The 21,000-nt window shown below is 45.0% G+C and overlaps 1 protein-coding gene across 2 annotated transcripts in view; it reads right to left on the bottom strand.

Moving 5' to 3' along the window:
• The window catches only part of DMRT1 (doublesex and mab-3 related transcription factor 1), a 102,497-nt gene that overhangs the window by 57,235 nt on the left and 24,262 nt on the right, over nucleotides 1-21,000 (bottom strand). For both annotated transcript variants that reach the window (XM_070589686.1, XM_070589685.1), the window contains exon 3: nucleotides 5,476-5,759. In XM_070589686.1, the coding sequence (XP_070445787.1) occupies nucleotides 5,476-5,759 (284 nt within the window). The remainder of the gene's footprint in view (nucleotides 1-5,475; nucleotides 5,760-21,000) is intronic.

The raw sequence follows: 21,000 nt of genomic DNA, 5'->3' as shown, positions 1-21,000 counted from the left end.
CTGCGCATCTGGTGGCACAAGCTTCTGAAAAGCTATCGAGGGCGTCTGCTCCAGGGGCGGAAAGGAGATCCCAGGTACAGCTCAGAGTCCTCCCATATTTATTTCTGCTCACTTGATATGCACCTCTCCCTTGTCAACCTGGTACAACATGTTTATTTAAGAGATAATGTTGCCGTGGAGGAGTGCACAAGGCAATAAACAGCTTTTGCAGGCAATTAAATGCAGAAGTGAAATTGAGCTGCTGGTCAGTGGAACCAGCCATTCATCGTGAGTTTGTTCCAGTGTCACAAATGTTATTCCTGTTTCACAACAGGACAGGAACCTCTGATTGGGCCACAAATCTCCAGAGGCTGGAGACAGACCAAAAGCGATTAAAGCAGCTGCCGGCATGCAGGGCATTAACACGAAAGAGCCTTGGGATTCTGGAATGTTCACCTACTAGACTGCTCAATTTTTTACAAATTTATTTTATAGGTTTAGCACTTAGTAAGTGCTTGCTGGATTTTATAAGGAGACTTGCAAGAAGTTTCGAGTCTACAGTAAAAAGTCAATGGTTGTGTTTCTCTTTGCAAATAATTCAGCCCCTATTAATCTCTAAGAAGTCTAGCTTTAAAAAATTATGAAGATCTCCACTAGAGTCGATTTTTTTCTAGGAATCAGAAAGGAGCTCTCTGCTGAATAACATTTCACGCGGCTCCCACCAACACACACTGACACACAAAGCAGCAAGGAAGGAGGACAGGGTATCAGAGGGTCACTCGCTCCAGTGAAGAGTCAGGAGGGAAGCTGGGTCTTAGCAACAGAGAGTCAAGAAAGCAGATGGAGGAGATGCTGCCTAACACTCAGGCCCCTCGGGTTAAGGCGGGGTCAGACCAAGGGAAGATGCAGTCAGGAGAGACTAGCACAGTGCTCTCCAGGGGCAGATGTGGGACACCTTCCACAAAGGAGACAGGCATGGCAACAACCAAGGGAGGGCGCCCACCCAGCCTTCTGCTGGAAGCTTCCACCAGGAGGGGGCAAGGCACTGGCCAAAGACCAGAGCCAGGGCACCTTCCAGAAACAGCAAAAAAGCAAGGTCTGGGGAGATCCCATCCCAGATCGCTGTTCTCTGCACCTCTGCCCAGCAACTGGTTAACAAGCGAGCTGTCCAGTTCTCTCCCTTCAACATTGCTTATAAGGATTATTTGTAAGTGCTTACTATTTAACTAATACTTCTCTATAACTATCCAGTATAATCAGTATAACCCTTGTCTACACTTTCAGTTTTCTATCTCCTGATCAATTCTCATTTTGCACGAGATAATAGGAGCCTTCCCCAAGGAACCGTTTTTTGCATTTTTGTCTGTCTGGTTCAGTGGTAGATCCCTAGCACATAGCAGGACCTCCAGTCACGTTTACTTAATAAATGAATGCATTCCAGGGAGGTGCACGATCATAAGTGGTCAACCATATCATGAGACACTTCAGACCAAGCCCAAAACCACCACGAGCAGGAACGCAATCAGTTCTGTTGCCATTGGATCAAATTCTTCTCCAACTCTGATAAAAATTCTTCCACACACATCCTATTCGGTCCATATTCACGTGTCACGGTCTTTTAATATTAACTAAAATGTGCATTACGTATACCCTATCTTGTTACAAAGGGGATCTGAGGTAGCTAACTAAAATTCATTAAGAACAAAAGGCTGAAAATTAAATAGATTAAAAAAAGAGCAGAGGCAAGTGAAAATAATGGTTAATGCAATAAATTCATTGCAGTTAACATTGGCATAAGAGTTCTTGGTGTACAGAGAAACTTGCACATACACTCATCATCTCACATCAGTTATCACACCGCCTTAGGTATCCATGCCAGAATCCTATGAAGGTGGTCCTATGCCACTTTACAGATAAGAAAACTGAGATTCACAGGGTTAAGTATTTTGCTCAAGCCTACATGAACAGTTAAATCGCCAAGTTAGAATTGAAAACGGATCTTCAAGCGCCAGAATCCATGGTCCTCACAGCAACCCGCATTGTTCCTTTAAATCAACAGGCCTGGTTTCTAGTCCAGGCTCCGGCATTAACTAGCTGTGGGCGCCGAGCAAATCCTTTCAGCTCCACACCTCAGTTTTCTCTGAAGCAGGATGCAGAGGACCTAGAGCTCTGTAAGAACCTATCTCAGCTCTAATCATCACTGCACTGATTTTCATCTGTCATTTTACAAACTGATGGCTTAAATCCATGTTGGCTCTTGTTTTTGTTTTGTTTTGTTTTTAAGGAAGATTAGCCCTCAGCTAACATCTGCTGCCAAACCTCCTCTTTTTGCTTAGGAAGACTGGCCCTGAGCTAACATCTGTGCCCACTTTCCTCTATTTTATATGTGGGACGCCTGCCTCAGCATGGCTTGATAAGCAGTGCAGAGGTCCGTGCCCAGGATCTGAACCGGCGAACCCCGGGCAGCTGAAGTAGAGTGCGCAAACTTAACTGTTGTGGCACCCGGCCAGCCCCTGGCTCTTGTATTTTTAATGAAAGAGTTTATTTCCAATAGAACTAATTTTTGTGGGCATGACTACAAGGTTGTAAGTCAAGCTTGTGTTCACATTTGGTTACAAGATTAATCCACAGACTCGTAAAATGTCAGACTAAGAAGGGACAGAGAGAGGCCATATGATGAAGCCCCCTCCCTGCAATTGTTCAGATAATTTTCTACGTTCCACACACACTGCAGGTGTGCCTACAAGTGCTGTACTGATAATCCCATGCACAGAAAACTAGTACGCAGATTCCAAAAGCAACTCCCAAAGAGCAAGGAATTCAGCATATTTTAAACACTAATGGTTGAGGCTGCACATTTCAGGAAAGCACTGGAGGCTGCACTCTCAGCCATCTGAAGTAACCACGCCTCAGCACTGTTCTAGAAGTTTCTACTTACTTCTCACCTCCACAAGGGAGGAAAGGAAATCAGAAGAATTCCAAGAAGATCACCAGTGAAAAGCAAAGGACTTAGGGAGAAACTCTAAGCCCCAAGGAACTGATGAGGGCCTCAGTGTTTGTACTTAATGGATCTTGCAGGTAAGGGTCACCTCAGAGACAGTCTCCGCTCTCCTCAGAGGTCTCAGCTCACAAAAGCCAGGGCTCCTGGGTGGCAGTTTCCGTAGCCCTGAGTTAGTTGCAGACCCAGAGATAACCAGACAGTGCTGAGAAACACACTTTGGAGCCAGACAGATTCAGATTCAAACTCCAGCTCGCCCATTTGGTGGCTGTGTGACCGCGGCTAAGTCAGTCTCAATGTCCTCACTTTTTGTAAAAAGGACACAATACCATCTGCCTCCTAGGGCTGTGGGGGAGGATTCATTGCTCAACAAACGATAGCTATCAGAATGGATGTTATTTCTAACTAAGGGGAATGGGCATCAACCACAGTGGCAGAGAAGGATCTATTTCTGCAAAATCATTTGTTACATGAGAATATATTACCAACGGTGACCGGCTAGGAAATAAGGCTTAAGCTCAGGCCTCCAGGAAAACAAACACATATGTAAATGATGCCTCGGTGTCTCCCTTGGGCCTCTAACCAGGGACACCTCTCTCCAGTCTATTAAGTGGTGGTTCTAGAGAAGGCACTGACAGCGTCGAAACTGCTCGCCCCCCCACAGGACTAAGAAAGTTTAGGCAAGACTTTTCCTTCCATGCTTGCTGGCAGGAGCACCAGAACTTGCCCTCAGGGGACTCTCTCCTTGTGCTCAGCAATGGAGGCAGCTCTCTAAGACTGGGCAACCTTGCTGCCCAAGAGTCCACCTCTTCCCAGCGGCCGAGAAAGTGGACTTTGGTGAGGGACCTCCAAGGAAATCCAAGACCTCTGCCATACCCTTCCCAGGTTTTCCAGGTAGAGTAAGAACAAACAGTGTGTCAGGCATCATATGCCATCTGAGAGATTCTGACAAAGTGGGAGGGTTAATTAATATAGGAGATCTCTGACTCTCCTGTAAAGCTGATCTCGAGCTGTCTTTCTTTCAGAAAAACATTTAGATTTTTCTTTCTCATCTTTTATCTCAGAAGCCAACAGGTTCACAGACCCTCCCTACTTTATCCTTAAAAGCCTGGAAGTATCCAGAAAACCAGGACACTCCAATGGTAGTCCCCGGATCTTGGGAATCTGCGGGATGAGCTGGGTTTTTTAGAACAAGATACTTCTTTCTCTTTTCAGAGAGGGGAGGTCTCTAATAGAAATCAACCTAAAACCTGCCCCAAGTCATACCCAACTGGCACTTTGAAAGGCCTGAAGGGGTCCAGCTTGAAGATCCATAAATCATTGTACTTCTTTTTTATGCATATACTTCTCAATCCTAACACCAACAAGCTTTCAGTGCCTTTTTGTAAAAGTATGATTCTAAAAATGAAATATATGGAAAACTTAGGAAAATGTGTGGCCCAGGGGATGAAAACTGACATTTTAACACACCCAAGAAGTCAAATCCCTGAGGGTAGAGCGAGAGAATCCAAAAAGTGGGGTGACTTGAATATTAACAAGGCCCCTGCACCTAAAAAAAAGTGCAGAGACAAAATGGAATAGAACTGCTCCCAGGAAAATTTCAACTCACATTTTTTTAAAGTAGGCAACTTGCCCTAAACTCCCCAAATATATACATGGCATTGTGTTGGAATCAAAGCCCAGCTGAGAAAGCCTGAGCACGGCAGATGCATCCTAAAATGAGACCAAGTTCTCGCAGCATCGCGACATCGCACGGCTGGAGGGGGATGGGAGGGGTTGGATCTAAGTGCTCAGGAGTGCAGAGAACCCAGCCCCTGAGTGCTCTCAGTGCTTTGAATCTGCTACTAATACACTGGCAAGATGGAAATGTTAAAACGGAGGAAGCAGAAGAGCTCTAGATAAACGCTCCTTCCTTGATAATGCAAAATGCTTTGTTTTACCCCCAAAAGCTCTTGATTGTACACTATTTTAAAAATACTTACTTAGTGTATAAAAGACTGACCTCTATTCCCAGCTAAAAACAGCTGGCCCAGCACAGCAGCAACCTATTCTTTTTTACCATTCTTCCATGCAAACCTACAACCTATAACCCCTCTCCCCCTCAGGGTGCAAGTTCATCACTAAGATTACTGTCACCCAGAAGGGTCTGCACCCAGCACTTTCCAAGCTGCTCAAAGAAAGTGTGGGCAAGACTAGAGGAGGTGGGGCCTTGCACAGGAAGCCACTGTGAATCCAACTCTGGCCAACTGGGTATTTATGCAAAATGTCATTGAAAAAATGAAAAAAGTAAAATTTGAAGACACAAACAAATATATGCACACTTCTTTACAATTCCTTGCACCCAATCTCTGGGGTTAAGTGACGTTATGGGTAGAGTGAAAATTTCTTACACATTTTGCATAATATGCACACGTGTGCTGAGTTGGGCATGCACGTGCGCGTGGGGGTGTGTGTGTGTGGTTTTCACATATCCAGTTCACTCTCTGGGTAACATTTACCTGCCACTGGTTTCCTGTCTGACCAGGCACATACGGTGCTGGGAGGCTCCGAAGGCTGTTCTTCATGGGGGATCCCCCGAGGGGGCTTCCCACATCCCCAGAAGAGGCGTCAGCAGCCAAGGCCACAGAGTACTGCGGGTAGTTGTACAGATTGTTGTAGTAAGGGAACAGAGACGGCTGGTAGAAGCCGCTGTAGTAGGTGGGGTCCGAAACCAGGTCAGGTGTGTTCTCCACGTGCCCTCTGCTGGTGACAGCAGGAATATCCTGGATGACCATGCGTGCCTCTAGAAAGAGAGAGAACACGGGATGAATGTGCAGGCCCACCAAACATCACCTCTAAACCTCAGCAACGCATCCCCTTCCTCCTCAAGATGTGCAGAGCTGCAGAACAAGGCGCCGGAGCACGCTGCTTCTCCTGCAGCCAGAAGGCGGGGGGGGGGGGGGTGTTCCACGGCTGGCGTAACTGGTGGCACAGCTGGGACACTCTTGATGACTATTTTTATCGAGAATACCAAAAACATTTTAGAGGTCATTCTAATATGTCAAGCCTGACCGTCTAACTTCTACCCAGGAATTCTTTTCCTAAAGTCAAGAAATGAAGAGATCAAATCTAGTTAATTTGGCTGTCTGCAGGATTCTCCCAACAAAATTAACTGTGCTTCACTATAAATGGAGTAATAAAAAAAAAATCCCAGTGCCACACAGATATGTCAGACAGCCAAAGCAAGAGGTTAAGAGTTTAAGCAAACATTGTTTCCTTCACTTCCTTCCATAGCTGATACCGTAACCTTAACCTTCGGAGGTCTGGACTATGGTATAGGCCAAGGGTAGACAAACTTCTTCTGTAAAATGTCAGTGAGTAACTACTTTAGATTTCCCGGGCCACTGAGTTGCAGAATGTACAGGCTGCTGCCTGGTTGTGTTGTAATAAAACTTTATTCACAAACACAGGCAGTAGGCCAGAGTCCTGCAGGCTACAGTTTGCCAACCCCAGGTCTAGACTTTAAACTGTGGCAATTCCAAGAAACAACCCAATGGACTCTTAAGTCATCCCTCCAATGGACATTTATTAAACAATGTTCTAACAGCTGGCCCAGGGGCCTGAGATGGCTGGAGGGTGCCAGACTGCCCTGCCCTCAAGGAGTCTACAGTCTACAATGAAAAATATGACAGCATTACAAATAACACCACCACGGACTTTCATACAGGAACACCCATAAACCTTTATGGAAATTCAAAGGAAGGAAAGACGACTTAGCCTAGAAAGGAATTACAGACTTTCACGGAAAATAATACATTTGAGCCACACTTTAAAAGAGGAGCAGGAAACAGCTAAAACAACGAGAAGAGAGTACTGAGAAAAAAGCAGCAAGGCAAAGGAATGGAAGCAGGAAAGTGAGAGGAGAGTGTGGGAGTGACGGATGGGGCAGTCAGGCTGACGAATCGGGTACAGAAAGGGAAAGAGAGGCCCAGCTGACAGGTAGGGTGGAGCAAGGTGAGGGGAGCCTGTCCAGCTCGCTGCACTCTCTTTGGGGAGCAGTGGGAACCACTGAGGATTTCTGAGTAAGGAGTGGACAGGGTCAGAGCTGTGCTTTGGGGTGGTTTATCTCATGGCAATTCTTAAGACAAGTGAAGGGAAGAGAGACCAGAGGCAGAGACACCCACTAGGGAGCCAGTGAAGTAGTCAGAGACCTAGAAGACTGCAAATATAAGAAACCTGTGCCAGGGACATGGGGGAGACAAAATGCAACAGAACTGGAGCACTGAGGAGACATCAGGAACGAAGATGCAGGGGACGTGGTCCGGGAGAGGAGGAAGCCTGGGAGGGCGGAGGAGAGGGAGGTGGTGAGTCCTGCTTAATCAAGACGCCAGAGGGACACGCAGGTCGGGGAGATGAAGGTGGGCAAGAAATGTGAGGCTTGCACTCAGGGAGGAGGCTGAGGTTGGCAGCTTAGATTTAGGAGTCGCCACCGGGAGATGCTGGTTGCATCTGGGACGGGGAGGAGCGGGTTGTTACGGAAGACCATGTTCTGAGAGAAGAAGAGAGAGCCAAGGTAGGAAATCGTGGCAAACTGAAGGGAGAACGCGATGTCAGAGAGGCCAAAGTTGGGGCAGATCCCAGAGGCGGCAGGCTGCGGTGTCAGCTGCTGCGAAGAGATCAAGGAAAATTAGTTCTGGAAAACACCAGCAGAGGACTAAGTCTCTAGGGCCTTGGAGTCTTAGTGTAGTGGAAGGAGCGGAAGCCTGCAAGAGAGCGAGAAGCACATAAGCACTGACAAAACAGAGGAGAGGAATCCAAGGCAGAGCCTTCTCCCTCACCAGAATGTAAGATCTAGCAAGCAGGCGCCACGCCCCCCGGCTCACCCGTGCATGCGAGCACAGTGCAGCACACGTGGTGGTAAATATCTGCAGAAGGGATCAAGGAATGATGGTTTATCAAGTAGCCTGGCACCAAAAATGAATGTCAGGAAAAAACAGAAGCTTCAAGGAGTGATATGATGGTGTTACCGTAGTCCCCTTTTATCCACGGGGGATACATTCCAAGACCCCCAGTGGATGCCTGAAACCACAGATAGTACTGAACCCTATGGATACTATGTTGTTTCCTATACATAAAGGCCTATGATAAAGTTTAATTTATAAATTAGGCACAGTAAGAGATTAACAATAAGAACTAATAATAAAATAGAACAATTATAACAATATGCTGGAATAAAAGTTATGTGAATGTGGTCTCTCTCTCAAAATATCTTAGTGTGCTCACCCTTCTTGTGAGGATGTGAGATGATACAGCGCCTATGCAATGAGCGGCAGCGAGGTGGATGACGCAGGCACTGGGATGTGTAGCGTCATTTCCTGACCACAGGTGACCGCAGGTAACTGAAACCACGGAAAGCGAAACCGTGGATAAAGCGAGACTACTGTAATTCATTTTTAAAACACCGAGAAGGGTTGAGTACAAGGAGGTAGGGAGAGGAAGCTAGTGGAGGTAAATTGCCAGCACAATGCATGGCTCAGAGCAGGTGCTCAGAAAGTGTCCCTTGGCTGAATGTGTGGAAGGGGAAAGAGAAAATACACAAGGGAGCACAGGACCAGAAGCAGAAGCTCTGGAAGGTTTGGGTGAGATCTACCACAAAACGGAGTTTTACAACCTTATTTTAAAGTCAGCACTAGAGTCCCTTTTCTCTGACAGGATACCAAACCCATCTACCTCATGCTCCTGTAAATGCATGGTCAGGCCACTATTTTATTCTAGTTCCTTCCTTTCTTCTCTCCTCCTCTTCCCAGCTAACGAGATGAGAAATTCCAACTCCATTATTCCACACCGCTTCTGGAGAAGGTACATGTCGTTCCTCCTCACCGGCCCCACTGGCCCTTTTTCTTATTTTAAACACCAGTTTAGTAGCATAATGGGTGTTTTTCAGCATCTACTTCTTTTGTTTTCAATGTCATGTTTTTATTGTTCCTCTGATTACAAAAGCAATAAAGACTTTGGAAAGATGACAAATTATACAGATGTTTAAATAAGAAAAGGAATGAATGACATATTCTTGTCACCCGGTCATATGCATTAGTGGGACATCCATACACAGTCTCATCGACATTTAGGAAGGTACTTCAGATGCTTACCCTGTCCCTGCAGTGGGAGAAACCAGATCCTCCTTAGGGCCTGCCATTCAAAAGCAAGGTTCTTAATAAAGAAAGTAACACACAATAGCAGGCAAAGAATTAAATGCAAACCCAAGGACACCAGCCTTCTAGGATCAGGGCACAGGTTTTCTGCATCATAACCTTAGTCAAGACCTTTGCTCAGGCCTCAGTTTATCCAGCAATAAAACGATGTCAGTAATAACTCTCCAGGTAACAAGACAATGGCTTCAATACACTGCACAGGAAACCTCAAATAAAATGCTATGTCAGGTCAAAGCAAGGATTTGCTTTACTACAGCTGATTGTAATTAACAATGCCATCACTTGCCCATATTTCATTTCCTCTTTCAAATTATAATGATCTTTAAGAATGAATTAAGATCTAGGTTGGAAAAGTTTCATTTGATACCAGTATGTAAAATGTAAAAATCATTTGCTCTTTATAAGAATAGATGTCTAAATATTTTATACTCTGAAAATATTTAAGCACTCCTAAAAAGTGACATTTTAAAAAGTACTAAGAGGGGCCAGCCTGGCGGCATAGTGTTAAGTTCACACACTCCCCTCCCGCGGCCCAGGGATTGCAGGTTCAGATCCCGGGTGTGGACCTAGCACCACTCATCAAGTCACGCTTTGGCGGCATCCCACATAAAATACAGGAAGATTGGCACAGATGTCTGCTCAGTGACAATCTTTCTCAAGCAAAAATAAAAATAAAATAAATAAAAAGCAGTAAGAGAGGGGACCTGTTCCAGGGACACATGGAACCACCAAAGTCTGTATTTTATGAATCACCAAAATGTATTTTAAAGTTCTAAATTAAAACTCTTGGCCAATGTTAAAAGCAGCTTTATGACTCCCAGCCTTTGTGTGCATGCTACCAGTACATGGAAATTTCCCAAGGTTGAAATAAACATCCAGCAAACCACCTGTGTGTCATCCAGTGGCGCTTAGAGTGCGGTCCTGAATCAGCAGCATCAGCACCACCTGGGAACTTGCAGAAATGCACATTCTCAGACCCCACCACAGACCCAAGGCATCAGAAACTCTGAGGTTCAGGCCCAGCAATCTGAGTTTCAGCAAGGCCCTCAGTAGGTTCTGATGCAGAAGAGCTTAATTCATCCATCCAACTGCTTATCTGACAAACTTTAATAATCTTCATAAGGCTTCAGGACAATCAAGAGGAGCAGAGGAGCGGGTAATATAAACATCATTTATTCTTGACCTTAGTTGTATTTTTGTATTTATATTTGATTCATTCATTAGTTATCATACAACAACTATGTCCAAAGCTTTGCTTTAGATGTTGTAAAAGGCACAAAGAAATGTTCAAAATGTTTCACTGCTTCTTAACGATGTGCCATCTATTTGGGAAAATTAGGCATAGACTAGGAAACCTACGAAGCAAGGATCTAACCGCCACAATGACAGTCCAGGTAGATGCACCATCAGCAAAGGTGGCAGAGACACGAGCCACGACGGCGGTGCTTTGGAGAGATGCTGGGGATGGGAAGGCACTCAAAAGAGGAGAATAATACCAACAGGATCAGGAAGGAGGAAAAGGACAAGACATCTTCCAGGGACAGTGACCAGATGAGCCTGGCTGGAGTGCAGAGTTCACGTCAAGGGATGAGAGACGATGAGAACGGAAAGTTACGTTGGGTCAAATGGTGGAAGGCCTTGAAAGTGAACACCAGCCAAGGACTTCTGGTTTCTCCTCAAGCTATAGGGAGTCAATGAAGGCTTTCAGAGCAAGGAAGCAGCATAAAAATACTTAAGGAAATGAATCTGATCCAAGCACAAAAGATGGATCTAGGAGCATGAGGAGGTAGGAGAACAGACTAGACTAGAACAGCCTATTCTACATACAGTGGTCCCTCCTTATCCATGGGGGATACGTTCCAAGACCCCCAGTGGATGCCTGAATAGTACCGAACCCTACAGATACTATGCTTTTTCCCGTACATAAATATCTATGATAGAGTTTAAACTACAAATTAGGCACAATAAGAGACTAGCAATAACTAATAATAAAGTTGGCTTTGGTGAAATAATTAAGCAAAATAAGGGTTACCTGAACACAAGTACTGTGATACCTCGACAGTCAATTTGATAAGCAACACGGCTACTAAGTGGCTAATGGGCGAGCAGCCTGTACAGTGTGGATGTGCCGGACAAAGAGATGAGCCAGGCTGAGGGGCGTCGGGGGAGACAGCGAGAGATTTCATCACACTACTCAGAACGGCGTGCAATTCAAAACACATGCATTGTTTATTTCTGGAATTTTCCATGTAATATTTTCAGACCGCAGCTGACCTCGAGTAACTGAAACTGGGAAAAGTGAAACTGCGGATAAAGCAGGACCACTGTATGTATGTACATACGGTCTATAGACTAGAATAGACTAGGCTCTTTAAAGAATCCAGCCTGAAGAGGTCATTATGAGCTTGCACAGGGAGGCTGCGGGAATAAGAGAAGGAATCACATGAAAATCACTGGCACATCTGGTGTGCTGGGAATTCTCTTCAAACAACCAAGTTACACTGCTCATTCTGTCACCCAGGGACCAGGGAAGCCACCCAGCTCCCCTTTCAGACCCTTGCTCAACTGCTGAGTGACGATGCGATATTCACTCCAGACTAAGGGACACACAGTATAGTATAGATGGCAGAATATGCCATCTCACCAACCTCTGCTACAGCAGAATTCCCATGAGAATAGAGGCAATCTCTTCAACACTGGGATGTCATCAAAGCTGGTAAGTCCAGCTTAGTGCCACTATTAATTGGGGATAAACCCACAAGTAAGATTTCCAACTCATAAGCCACAAAATATATAAACCAATCATTCAAAATTTGAAATATATATGTGTATATGTTCAGAAAGTAATTTTCCATGTATAAGCTCTTAATAGGCTATTCCTAATCATTTTCCGAATTACAGGAACAAAAAGAGTGAAAATTGACAACTGGCTCTAAAAATCTGAGAAATGCACCAATATATATCAAGCCCCTCACTGTGACTGTCAATTCCTCCTGTCCTTCCCCATGTTCCATGCACACTGTGACACGGACGTTCAACCTGCATGGCCGGTGTGACTAAGTACGAAGACCACAGAAGTATCCTGCAAAGGAAGCATCCCAATGAGTTTGCTGAAAGTTCTTAAGCTGGATCTCACTCTTTTTTTCTAGGATAAAAACAGGCCAAGGTTACTTAACAATGATATTAATAACAGAAAGCACAACAGCATTGTTCCCAAGAGAATGTGGCAGCTTTCTGAACCTGTGGTCTCTTATAGGAATTACTAGGTGCTCTGCCAAGATGCAAATGGAAGTATGAAGTTAGATGTTTTAAGTGTTGTTATTTATTACTGGTAGAGTCCTAATTCGTGCTCTAGGGAAGAAAGATTAGTGGGACTGCATTCAACAGCTAGAAAAGGAAGCAGGCCCTGGAGAAGTTATGTATCAGGAAAGTGACCAACAGCATCCATCCAACAGAGGCGTTGCTTGCAGACTCAACCACTTCTTATTCCAACGTTTTTATCTGTGGCTCTGTACGTTTACCTTCCACACGTTCAGTTCCTGGATCAGCCTTCCCGATTCCTCTGCTACTTTTCTTTGCACTAACATATGCAACATGAAATATGATTCACTCCTTCAAGAGAGATCAATACCCACAGATGATAAATACCCTTATTGATCTTATGGTGTTATATGCTGGTCTCCGGGCCCATGGCATATTAATAGGAGTTAACCAGTAATTCATTTGAAGGTCTGTGAAGGCTTTTTTTCCCACTCTTCTCTAGTGTCAAGATTCCCAGAGTGGTTGCACACTGAGTCCTTTCCATCCAAACCTGGAGCCACACTCCCTTTTCAATGACAAAACCAAACCTGGCAGTTTCCTATACGAAACGTCACAAATGAAAACGAAACTTACAATTTACAAACAATAACACTATTTGCGATTCACAACGATCTCACGTAAACGGTTAATTTGGGTACGCCAGGTTTATTTGTCTTCGTAACTGCATACCTTGCAGCATGCCTGTCCTACTCAGCTTCCAGTTTTAGGAGTTAACAAATAGACAAAACTGTTCACTATTAATTCCAAGATCTCAAAATTCTCCACTATCAACTAACACGTGCTGAGTGCCAGGTGGGTACAGAAAAAGTACAAGTCATTCTCCCCATTACTTTTTTTTTTTTTTTTGGAAAATTAAGGTCTTAAGAAAAAGACTCTATGTTGTTTGTTGACTCATCATGGAGTCTGGAGGACGACAGTGGGGCGTGCCTCACTGGAACAAGAAGGCTTGCTCAGCTCCCTGCTTCTGGCATTCTTCTCTGCAGGGCAACCCTGTGACCAGGTGAAGCGGCTCCTGGCATTTCCAAGACTTAGGAAAAACTGGGAAACCAGTGGGACGCTTCATGACTCTTCCCCTACATAAGAAAGAACCTAGAGGAGCTACACAGGGAGAAAAGTCATTCTGTGAGCTGGTACCTGGGCCCTCTAAGCACTCACACAATTCCTAGAAGAAAATCCTAGAAGAGAAAATCCTTGCCATCCTGACCAAGGGAAAGGGTTGGCTTTCTGAGTTAACAGAGCTGGTGCAGACAGTTGAGGTGGCAATGTGTCTACTGTTCACATGACTAACTGGTGATTGTGATGATGAACGAGGGACACCACCACAACTGTCACCGTCCCCTGCCAGGGTAACAATTTCCATCCAATGCAATAAATTTACTGAGCACCTGCTATATGCAAGGCAACCTGTCCAGTACCTTGAGACAGACAAAGGATGTAGTGCTTAATGCTGTAGGCTCTCAAGTAAGGGGAGACTTCAAAACACACACATAGAAGGAGAGACTGACCAAAGCTATGGGAAAATGCAAAAACTGCGTGGAGGGAACAGCGAGATTAAGTTGGCCTTCAAAGTACAAGTTCTGCTGATGTTAGCTCACTAACATCACCCTTGAACAAAAGGCATGGAGTATGTTAGAGCCAATTTCTCCTTCTCCCAAGTAATTTTTTTCTATGTAATTTGGTCCTGGGGGAATCTGCCAAGTTGTCTTTTCTTCTTAGGGTGAAGGCCTTTACATAACAAAACAAACCTGAAGTTGGCCTTTAGAGCCAGGAGCAGGCTTGGTTCAAAGGTGTGTGAAATGTCAATGTGGGATGCAAAGGCATCTGGAGAAGGAAGGATAGAGATAGATATGGATTGCTGAGCATGATCAGATGAAAGAAAGAGGTACAGGGGGAAGATGGAGAAAATATAAAGAGGAAGAAAAGGAAATACAGGGCTTTCAAGGGAGCTGGCAATATTTGAAACTGGCTGCCCTGGGGCCACTGAAAAGCCCGGAAAGTAACCGCCACCTCCATTGTGTGCAGCAAGAATGAGCAAGAAGCCAAGCCCTGCCCTCAAGGAGCTTACTCTCTGTGTGGATGGAGAGCACAAGGGAGACTTGAAGGAATCAGCAAAGGTTTTCATAGAGGACGCTAAAAAAAGAGAGAGAGAGAAGAAAAAATTTCACGTTAAGAAAAAAAAAGGTGACAGCAAAAAAAAAGTTTCTGGGATGTTAGAACAGCCTGCAGAGCAGGGAGCCAGGGTCCACTGTAGGATGAGAAGAAGGATGCTGCTGGCACAGTAGGATGGAGTTTAGCCTCTCCTCCAGGGAAAAACTTAACTGCATCTGAAAAGACTGGAGCTTAAAGTGCAGGCTTCACTGTGTGGTCCCAAGGAGGAGCTGAGGGCATCGTGGCAATGCCTCCCTCATACACCTACCCACCCGCCAACATTCCTATTCAGGGGGTTCTGTTCTCCCCTCCCTGACTCCTGTTCGCTCTGTGCGTCCCCTCCGCCTCCTCCCCTGTGTGCGCCTCAGAACTCCCAAGCGCCATCCAGGGAAACTGTTGGCCCTCCAGTGGGAGTCAGATACGGAGAAAATGCCATTTCTCTGACTACGAGAAAAAGTCTCACGGCCGCGACAGCCTATCTCCTGGCTGAGAAAGAGGTTTTCTCTCTGGAGGCCAGTTCAGAATTTCCTATCGTGGGCAAGATGCCAGAGACAGTCTGTGACTCTGTCAACACCTCCCAGCAGACTGGAGGAGGCAGCGGTGCCCCAAACAGGCCAGCCACAAGGCTCGAGCTCAAGAGTGGATGAGAGAAGAGAGGGAAGATGCCCAACACATCTCCTCTCCATCAAGTGGCCGAGTCTAAAAGAGGTCTTACAGAAAATCCCTTCTCGGATCTTTTTAATGTCTCTCACATTAGGAAAATTTTAAATTAGGAGCATTTTTGACTGGCTGTGTCCATATATTTAGGTCTCCACAGAAAAGGTCTGTTCTGTACTGTATTCAGACAACTTAAAATGTAGGGGCTTAATTTATCAGGGGCTTTTTTCTCAGGCATGAAGGGTGCTGGACAGAGGGGTGTCAGTTTTTGTTTGCTCATGGCCAGCCCCCTGAAGACTCTGGATTTAGATTCTGCTTTTATAACTTTCTTTTAAAAAATAAGATCACAGATGTTTCTCTTTGCCCCTATAGTTCTGAGACAGAGATGTGATGTGAAGGAGTGGATTCCTAAGTAAACGTGAAGAGATAAAAAAACCAAATTACCATTCACCTGTTGATGGGCATCTGGGCTGCTTCCAAGTCTTGGCTATCGTGAATAATAAAGAAGACGTGGTATATAAATACAATGGAATACTACTCAGCCATAAAAAAGACAAAATCGTGCCATTTGCAACAACATGGATGGACCTTGAGGGTATTATGCTGGGCGAAATAAGTCAGACAGAGAAAGACAAATACCGTCTGACTTCACTCATATGTGGAAGATGAACAAACACACAGATAAGGAGAACAGATGGGTGGTTGGCAGGGAAGGGTGTGGGGGGAGGGAGAAGTGGGGAAGGGGGCACATAGGTATGGTGACAGATGATGACTGGACTTTCGGTGGTGAACACGATGCAGTCCACACAGAAACTGAAATATAATAATGTACACCTGAAATTTACACAATGTTATAAACCAACGTGACTGCAATAAAATAAGCATAATAAAAAAAATCAAATTACATCTCAACATATTGTTTCACACGGCTTTCGTTCAACTCGAGATTATACCCAGTTCGATTTAACATCCCGGTTTTCAGTCAGGTATTTGTTTTGTAAAATGTTTCACGTCATCCCGAACAACAACTTAAGCAATTGCTGAGAAGGACTGGGGCCCCCAGGAACAGAATCTGCCTGTAAGCAGGCAGCTCTCATGCTCCACGAGGCAGAGTGGGCGGGGGAATTCCTCAGAGACCGGGCCACACCCCAGACCACTTTACACAGAGCCTCTGGCGATGGGGGCAGGCCCCAGAACTGTTCAGAGGACCAGGGTGAGTCCAGCACCAGCAGGACGAGAACTGGTTTAAACCCAGCAGAGGCTGGTGTTTGAATGCCCCGAGGTGACACCTGACACCTCACCCTGCAGCCCTTCCAAAAACGTGGTTGGAGGCATCCAGTCCACAACTCCCTTTCAAGGGCCCACAAGGTCAAAAGCATCTCCACAATCACGTGAAGATGTCTTCTGCCTTTCTCACTGTGTTGACATTTGCACTGACGATGCGGAAGCCGTGGTGGGGAAAACCACTGGTGCCTTAGCTCAGCCAAACGGTGCTAAGAGACATTGTATTCCTCATCGCTATGAAATAAAATATTTAAAAACTTTTTATGCCAATTTTGCTTAAAGATGCCCTTGATGAAGCAGAAAAAAAAAAATAACGTGATTAAATCCCTACCTTTGAGTGAGTCTTTTTAATATTCTGTGACAAAGTGGAAAGGACTCATCACACTTCTAGCGCACACCCAAGGGTGGTTTCCTTCAAATAGGCACGTGTGCAAATGTTTGAGTTAAGAGCTGTACGCACTGCTTTTTTTATGGAACATAATAGACAGTCATGCGCTGCATAACGATGTTTCAGTCAACGATGGATGGAAGATACAACAGTGGTCCCACAAGATTAGTACCATAGAGCCGAGGTGTGTAGGAGGCTATACTACCTAGGTTTGTGTAAGTACAGTCTATGATATTCGCACAACAACAAAATCGCCTGCTGACGCATTTCTCAGAATACATCCCTTCATGAAGCAACACACGACCGTACTCGGAAGAACGAGTGACGACAAACTACGGTCATGGAGACTTTGGTATTTGGCAGACATTTTCTTGAAAATGTACAAAGCGAGCCTATCCCTTCAAGAAAAACAATCGACAGAATTTATTGCCAAAAATTTGAGCTTCAAGTAAAACTTAGAATTTGGAAAACTTATGTCTGCCACCATGTGCTTGACAACTTCCCAAACTTAAAGACTCCTCTGACAAGATCAGTAGTGATATTAATGAATGGGATTTCCTGATATTTTGTAATGGAATATGTCAATGTTTGGAAGATCCGTACATCTCAATGAACTAATATTTTCCAAATGACCAATGCATGACGTTATGAAATAACCCATGGGTGGAAGATCCATTTAAAGTGCAAGATAGACCAATGGATTTTAATTGAACAGAGCATGAAAAGCTCATTAGCATGGTTTCAGATTCCACACTGCAACGAATCTTTAAGAAATAATCGGGGGCCGGCTCTGTGGTGTAGCGGTTAAGTGCGCATGTTCCACTTTGGCAGTCCAAGGTTTGCCAGTTCAGATCCCGGGTGCGGACAAGGCACCACATGGCAAGCTATGCTGTGGCAGGTGTCCCACATATACAGCAGAGGAAGATGGGCACAGATGTTAGCTCAGGGCCAGTCTTCCTCAGCAAAAAGAGGAGGATTGGCAACAGACGTTAGCTCAGGGCTAATCTCCCTCAAAAAAAAAAAAAAAAGAATCGCATGTCAAACTTTGGTCTAGTATCAAGGAATAGTCACAACGATCTTAAAATGCTATTCAAACACTTCTCTCCCTTTTCCACCTCTTCATCTATGTGAAGCTGAATTTCCTTCATGTATTTCAATCAAAACAACAGAATGAATAAACAAGGAGATATGGGAACCCAGCTGTATTCTATTAAGCTAGACATAAAAGAGATTTGCAAAAATATGAAACTATGCCACTCTCCTCAATTTTTTTTGTTTTGGAAAAATATAATTATTTTTCATTAAAATGTTACTTATGTTAACAAGTGACAGATTTATTATTTTAAGGGAACTAACATATTTTTAATTTCTCAGTTTTAGTTTCTAATTCAACAAACATTGACATATATAACCCATTTAAACAAAAGCTCTTTGAGGCCCTCGATAATTTTTAAGAGTATAAAGGGATCCTGGCACTAAAAAGTTTGAGAACCTCTGTCCTAAAGGTTCTTCTCTTTGCAGGAGGACCGACTTCAGAGCAACTGACGGCCAGAGTCTGATTCTGAGCTAGCTCCCTGAGCTGCACAGTCAACAGTAAAGTCCCAATTGGGCACCTCTGGCTTTATCCTTAAGCCTGGAACATTTCTTCCAGCGAAATAGACTTTAACCACTACAGAGTATGGCCAGGCAGCAGGACTTCGGGTTGAGGGCACCAGATCCCGAATCAAACTGCTTCATCAGGTCTGGAATCTACCACCCTGTGACCTTGGATCCAGCGACTTAAGTCTTCCTTGCCCCAGTATGTGTCACGTGGGGATAATGCCGCGAGAGTGGAGAAGAGGCTCTGACACTCCATAAGCACTCGACAGGTTAGCTGTTGTCATGATCACAATCACAACCCAGTGATAGCTTTCCCTGCCATCAAGCAAGAGAGCCACCAAGTAATTCTGCAAAGAAGTTATCCTTGTTCCAAACGCTCATCTTTGGGGGACGCAGGAGGGCTGGGCTGCACCTGGCAGGGCCGCCCGAGTACTACTGAACTTGGAGAGGAGCAGAGTCCTCCGCTCCCGGCCTCCTCCGAGGTCAGACGGTAGCCTTGAGTGCATTCGCTGCGATATACTCCCTAAAGTCATAATCAGGAAACGCGGGAACAATCTGTTTCTCCCACAAGGCAATCATGACAGGGCTATTTTAAACGTCAAATATGAACCTGGCGCCAGGGAAGCAAACAACCTCTTCACTGTGTACCTGACGTGAGCCCGGAACCATCTCTACATAGTGAGACTAACACCGCCAGGTGGAGAAGAGCTGGCCGCCCCTTCCCTTCCCCAAATCCCAGCTCCCCCAGCCCCGCCTCCTTGTGTGTTCAATTCTGCCTCTGAGAAGCCAGGGTGCTTCCCTCCGGGAAGGCAGGGATTTCATTTATTTGGGGGGACTGCTGCTGTTTCAGGGCTGAACTTTTAGCTTGCTATAAAGTTAATGTGCTATTCAATGTTCATTCCAGGCAAGACGGTGGGGCTGTGTATTTTCTGCCACCCCCAGAAGGCCATTATCTGTAATTGCCCATTACCATGCATAATTATTTCTCCGAGCTTGGTCTATGACCTCCAGGGTTGCACCGCTGTTACAGCCAACCGCTCTCTTACCAAATTTGTGAAGGAAGCTTTTCTGACCTTTAGCCCTTTTCGTGGTATATTCCAAAGCCGATATCAGAATGCTTATCTCGAATCAGGAGTATTTCAGATCTCTTCCAGATGTACCTTTCCCACCTCCACGGAGTTTAACCTCCCCTCAAACAACAGGAAAATAAAGCATAATCAACTCTTCACTATGTGGGAGCTGATAACCCAAACTGGGAATTATCTGGAACTCTTTTTACACCCTTGTCTTTCATTTGGCTATTTAATTGCACCATGCCTTTTAAAGATTGCTACTTGGAGAAGGTGGAGACAGGAAAGGGAAGAGAGAAAGGGTGAAACTTTAAATCTTAAATTCAATATATATGCTCCTACATTTACTGTTTTTTGAGTGGGAGGAGGAACTATGTTCAAATCAATGATTAAAATGAGATTTGGGGATTCCATGTGCATTTAAAATATTAATTCTAGAACTGACCTTAGGTGACACATCCCAAAGCGTCATTTTACATTTATCTCAGTTTTCGACATTAGCAGGATAAGAGAAAAGGGGATGAGGATTTGCTGGCTGTACACGTGGCTGCCGAGATGCTGAGCTAGTCATGGGCATTTCTGTGTCTTCATCATCCCTCACCTTCTTCAGAAGCCCTCACTGCACTGCTCAGGTGTGAGGGTTGAGAGGTACCTCGAAGTTCTATAAAGTTCGCAGAAATAGTGTGAAAGAGGGTACGCGGCTAGAATCGAAACAACTCCCACTGCTTCTGAGCCTGTCCACCAAATCTCCTCCATGTGTCCACTCTTTACACGTGCATTTGTCATTATTTTCCTTTTGTCTTTCCTTCTTTTGAATAAAGCTCCTCCAAAATTAAAAGAAGTTGATTCTAAAAATAAACACTTGTCCCTTCTTTCAACCATCATTTTTACCAAAGTCAAGTAGGGCGAACCACAGAGAATTGAAGCTAATAGCTTTTCACAGAATCCAACAACAGGGAAGACCCAGAAGTAATTTTATCCCTCCTTTCGATGCCTGGAGAAGTTAAAGCAGCCACTCCAAGACAGTACGTGAAGCTGACAGTGGGACCTCGGCCGAGGCCCCCGTCTTCAACCTCACACTTCACCACTAGGCTGTGTCATTAAGGGAAAAGGAAGCTACACAGACGTGGCCAATGAATTTTGTAAGTTAAAAGACATCTGTCGCTACTGACAAGGAGTCAACACTGATGATTTCCCGGAGAAGAATCTAAATGACTACTAACTGTTTAAACAGTGGCGTGGAGGGGCATCAACCACAGAGGTCAAGAGAGTCCTCAGACTGCGAAGACAGAGACCGTAATGGTCAGGACCTCATCCTTTCCATTGGGAAGCATCAGGTAGGGCAGCGGCTGAGAGCCGCGACGT

The sequence above is a fragment of the Equus przewalskii genome, chromosome 22, assembly GCF_037783145.1.
Source record: "Equus przewalskii isolate Varuska chromosome 22, EquPr2, whole genome shotgun sequence".
NCBI classification, from domain to species: Eukaryota; Metazoa; Chordata; class Mammalia; order Perissodactyla; family Equidae; genus Equus; species Equus przewalskii.
Note: the sequence above shows the minus strand (reverse complement) of the source record. Positions and strands in the feature narration are given on the sequence as shown.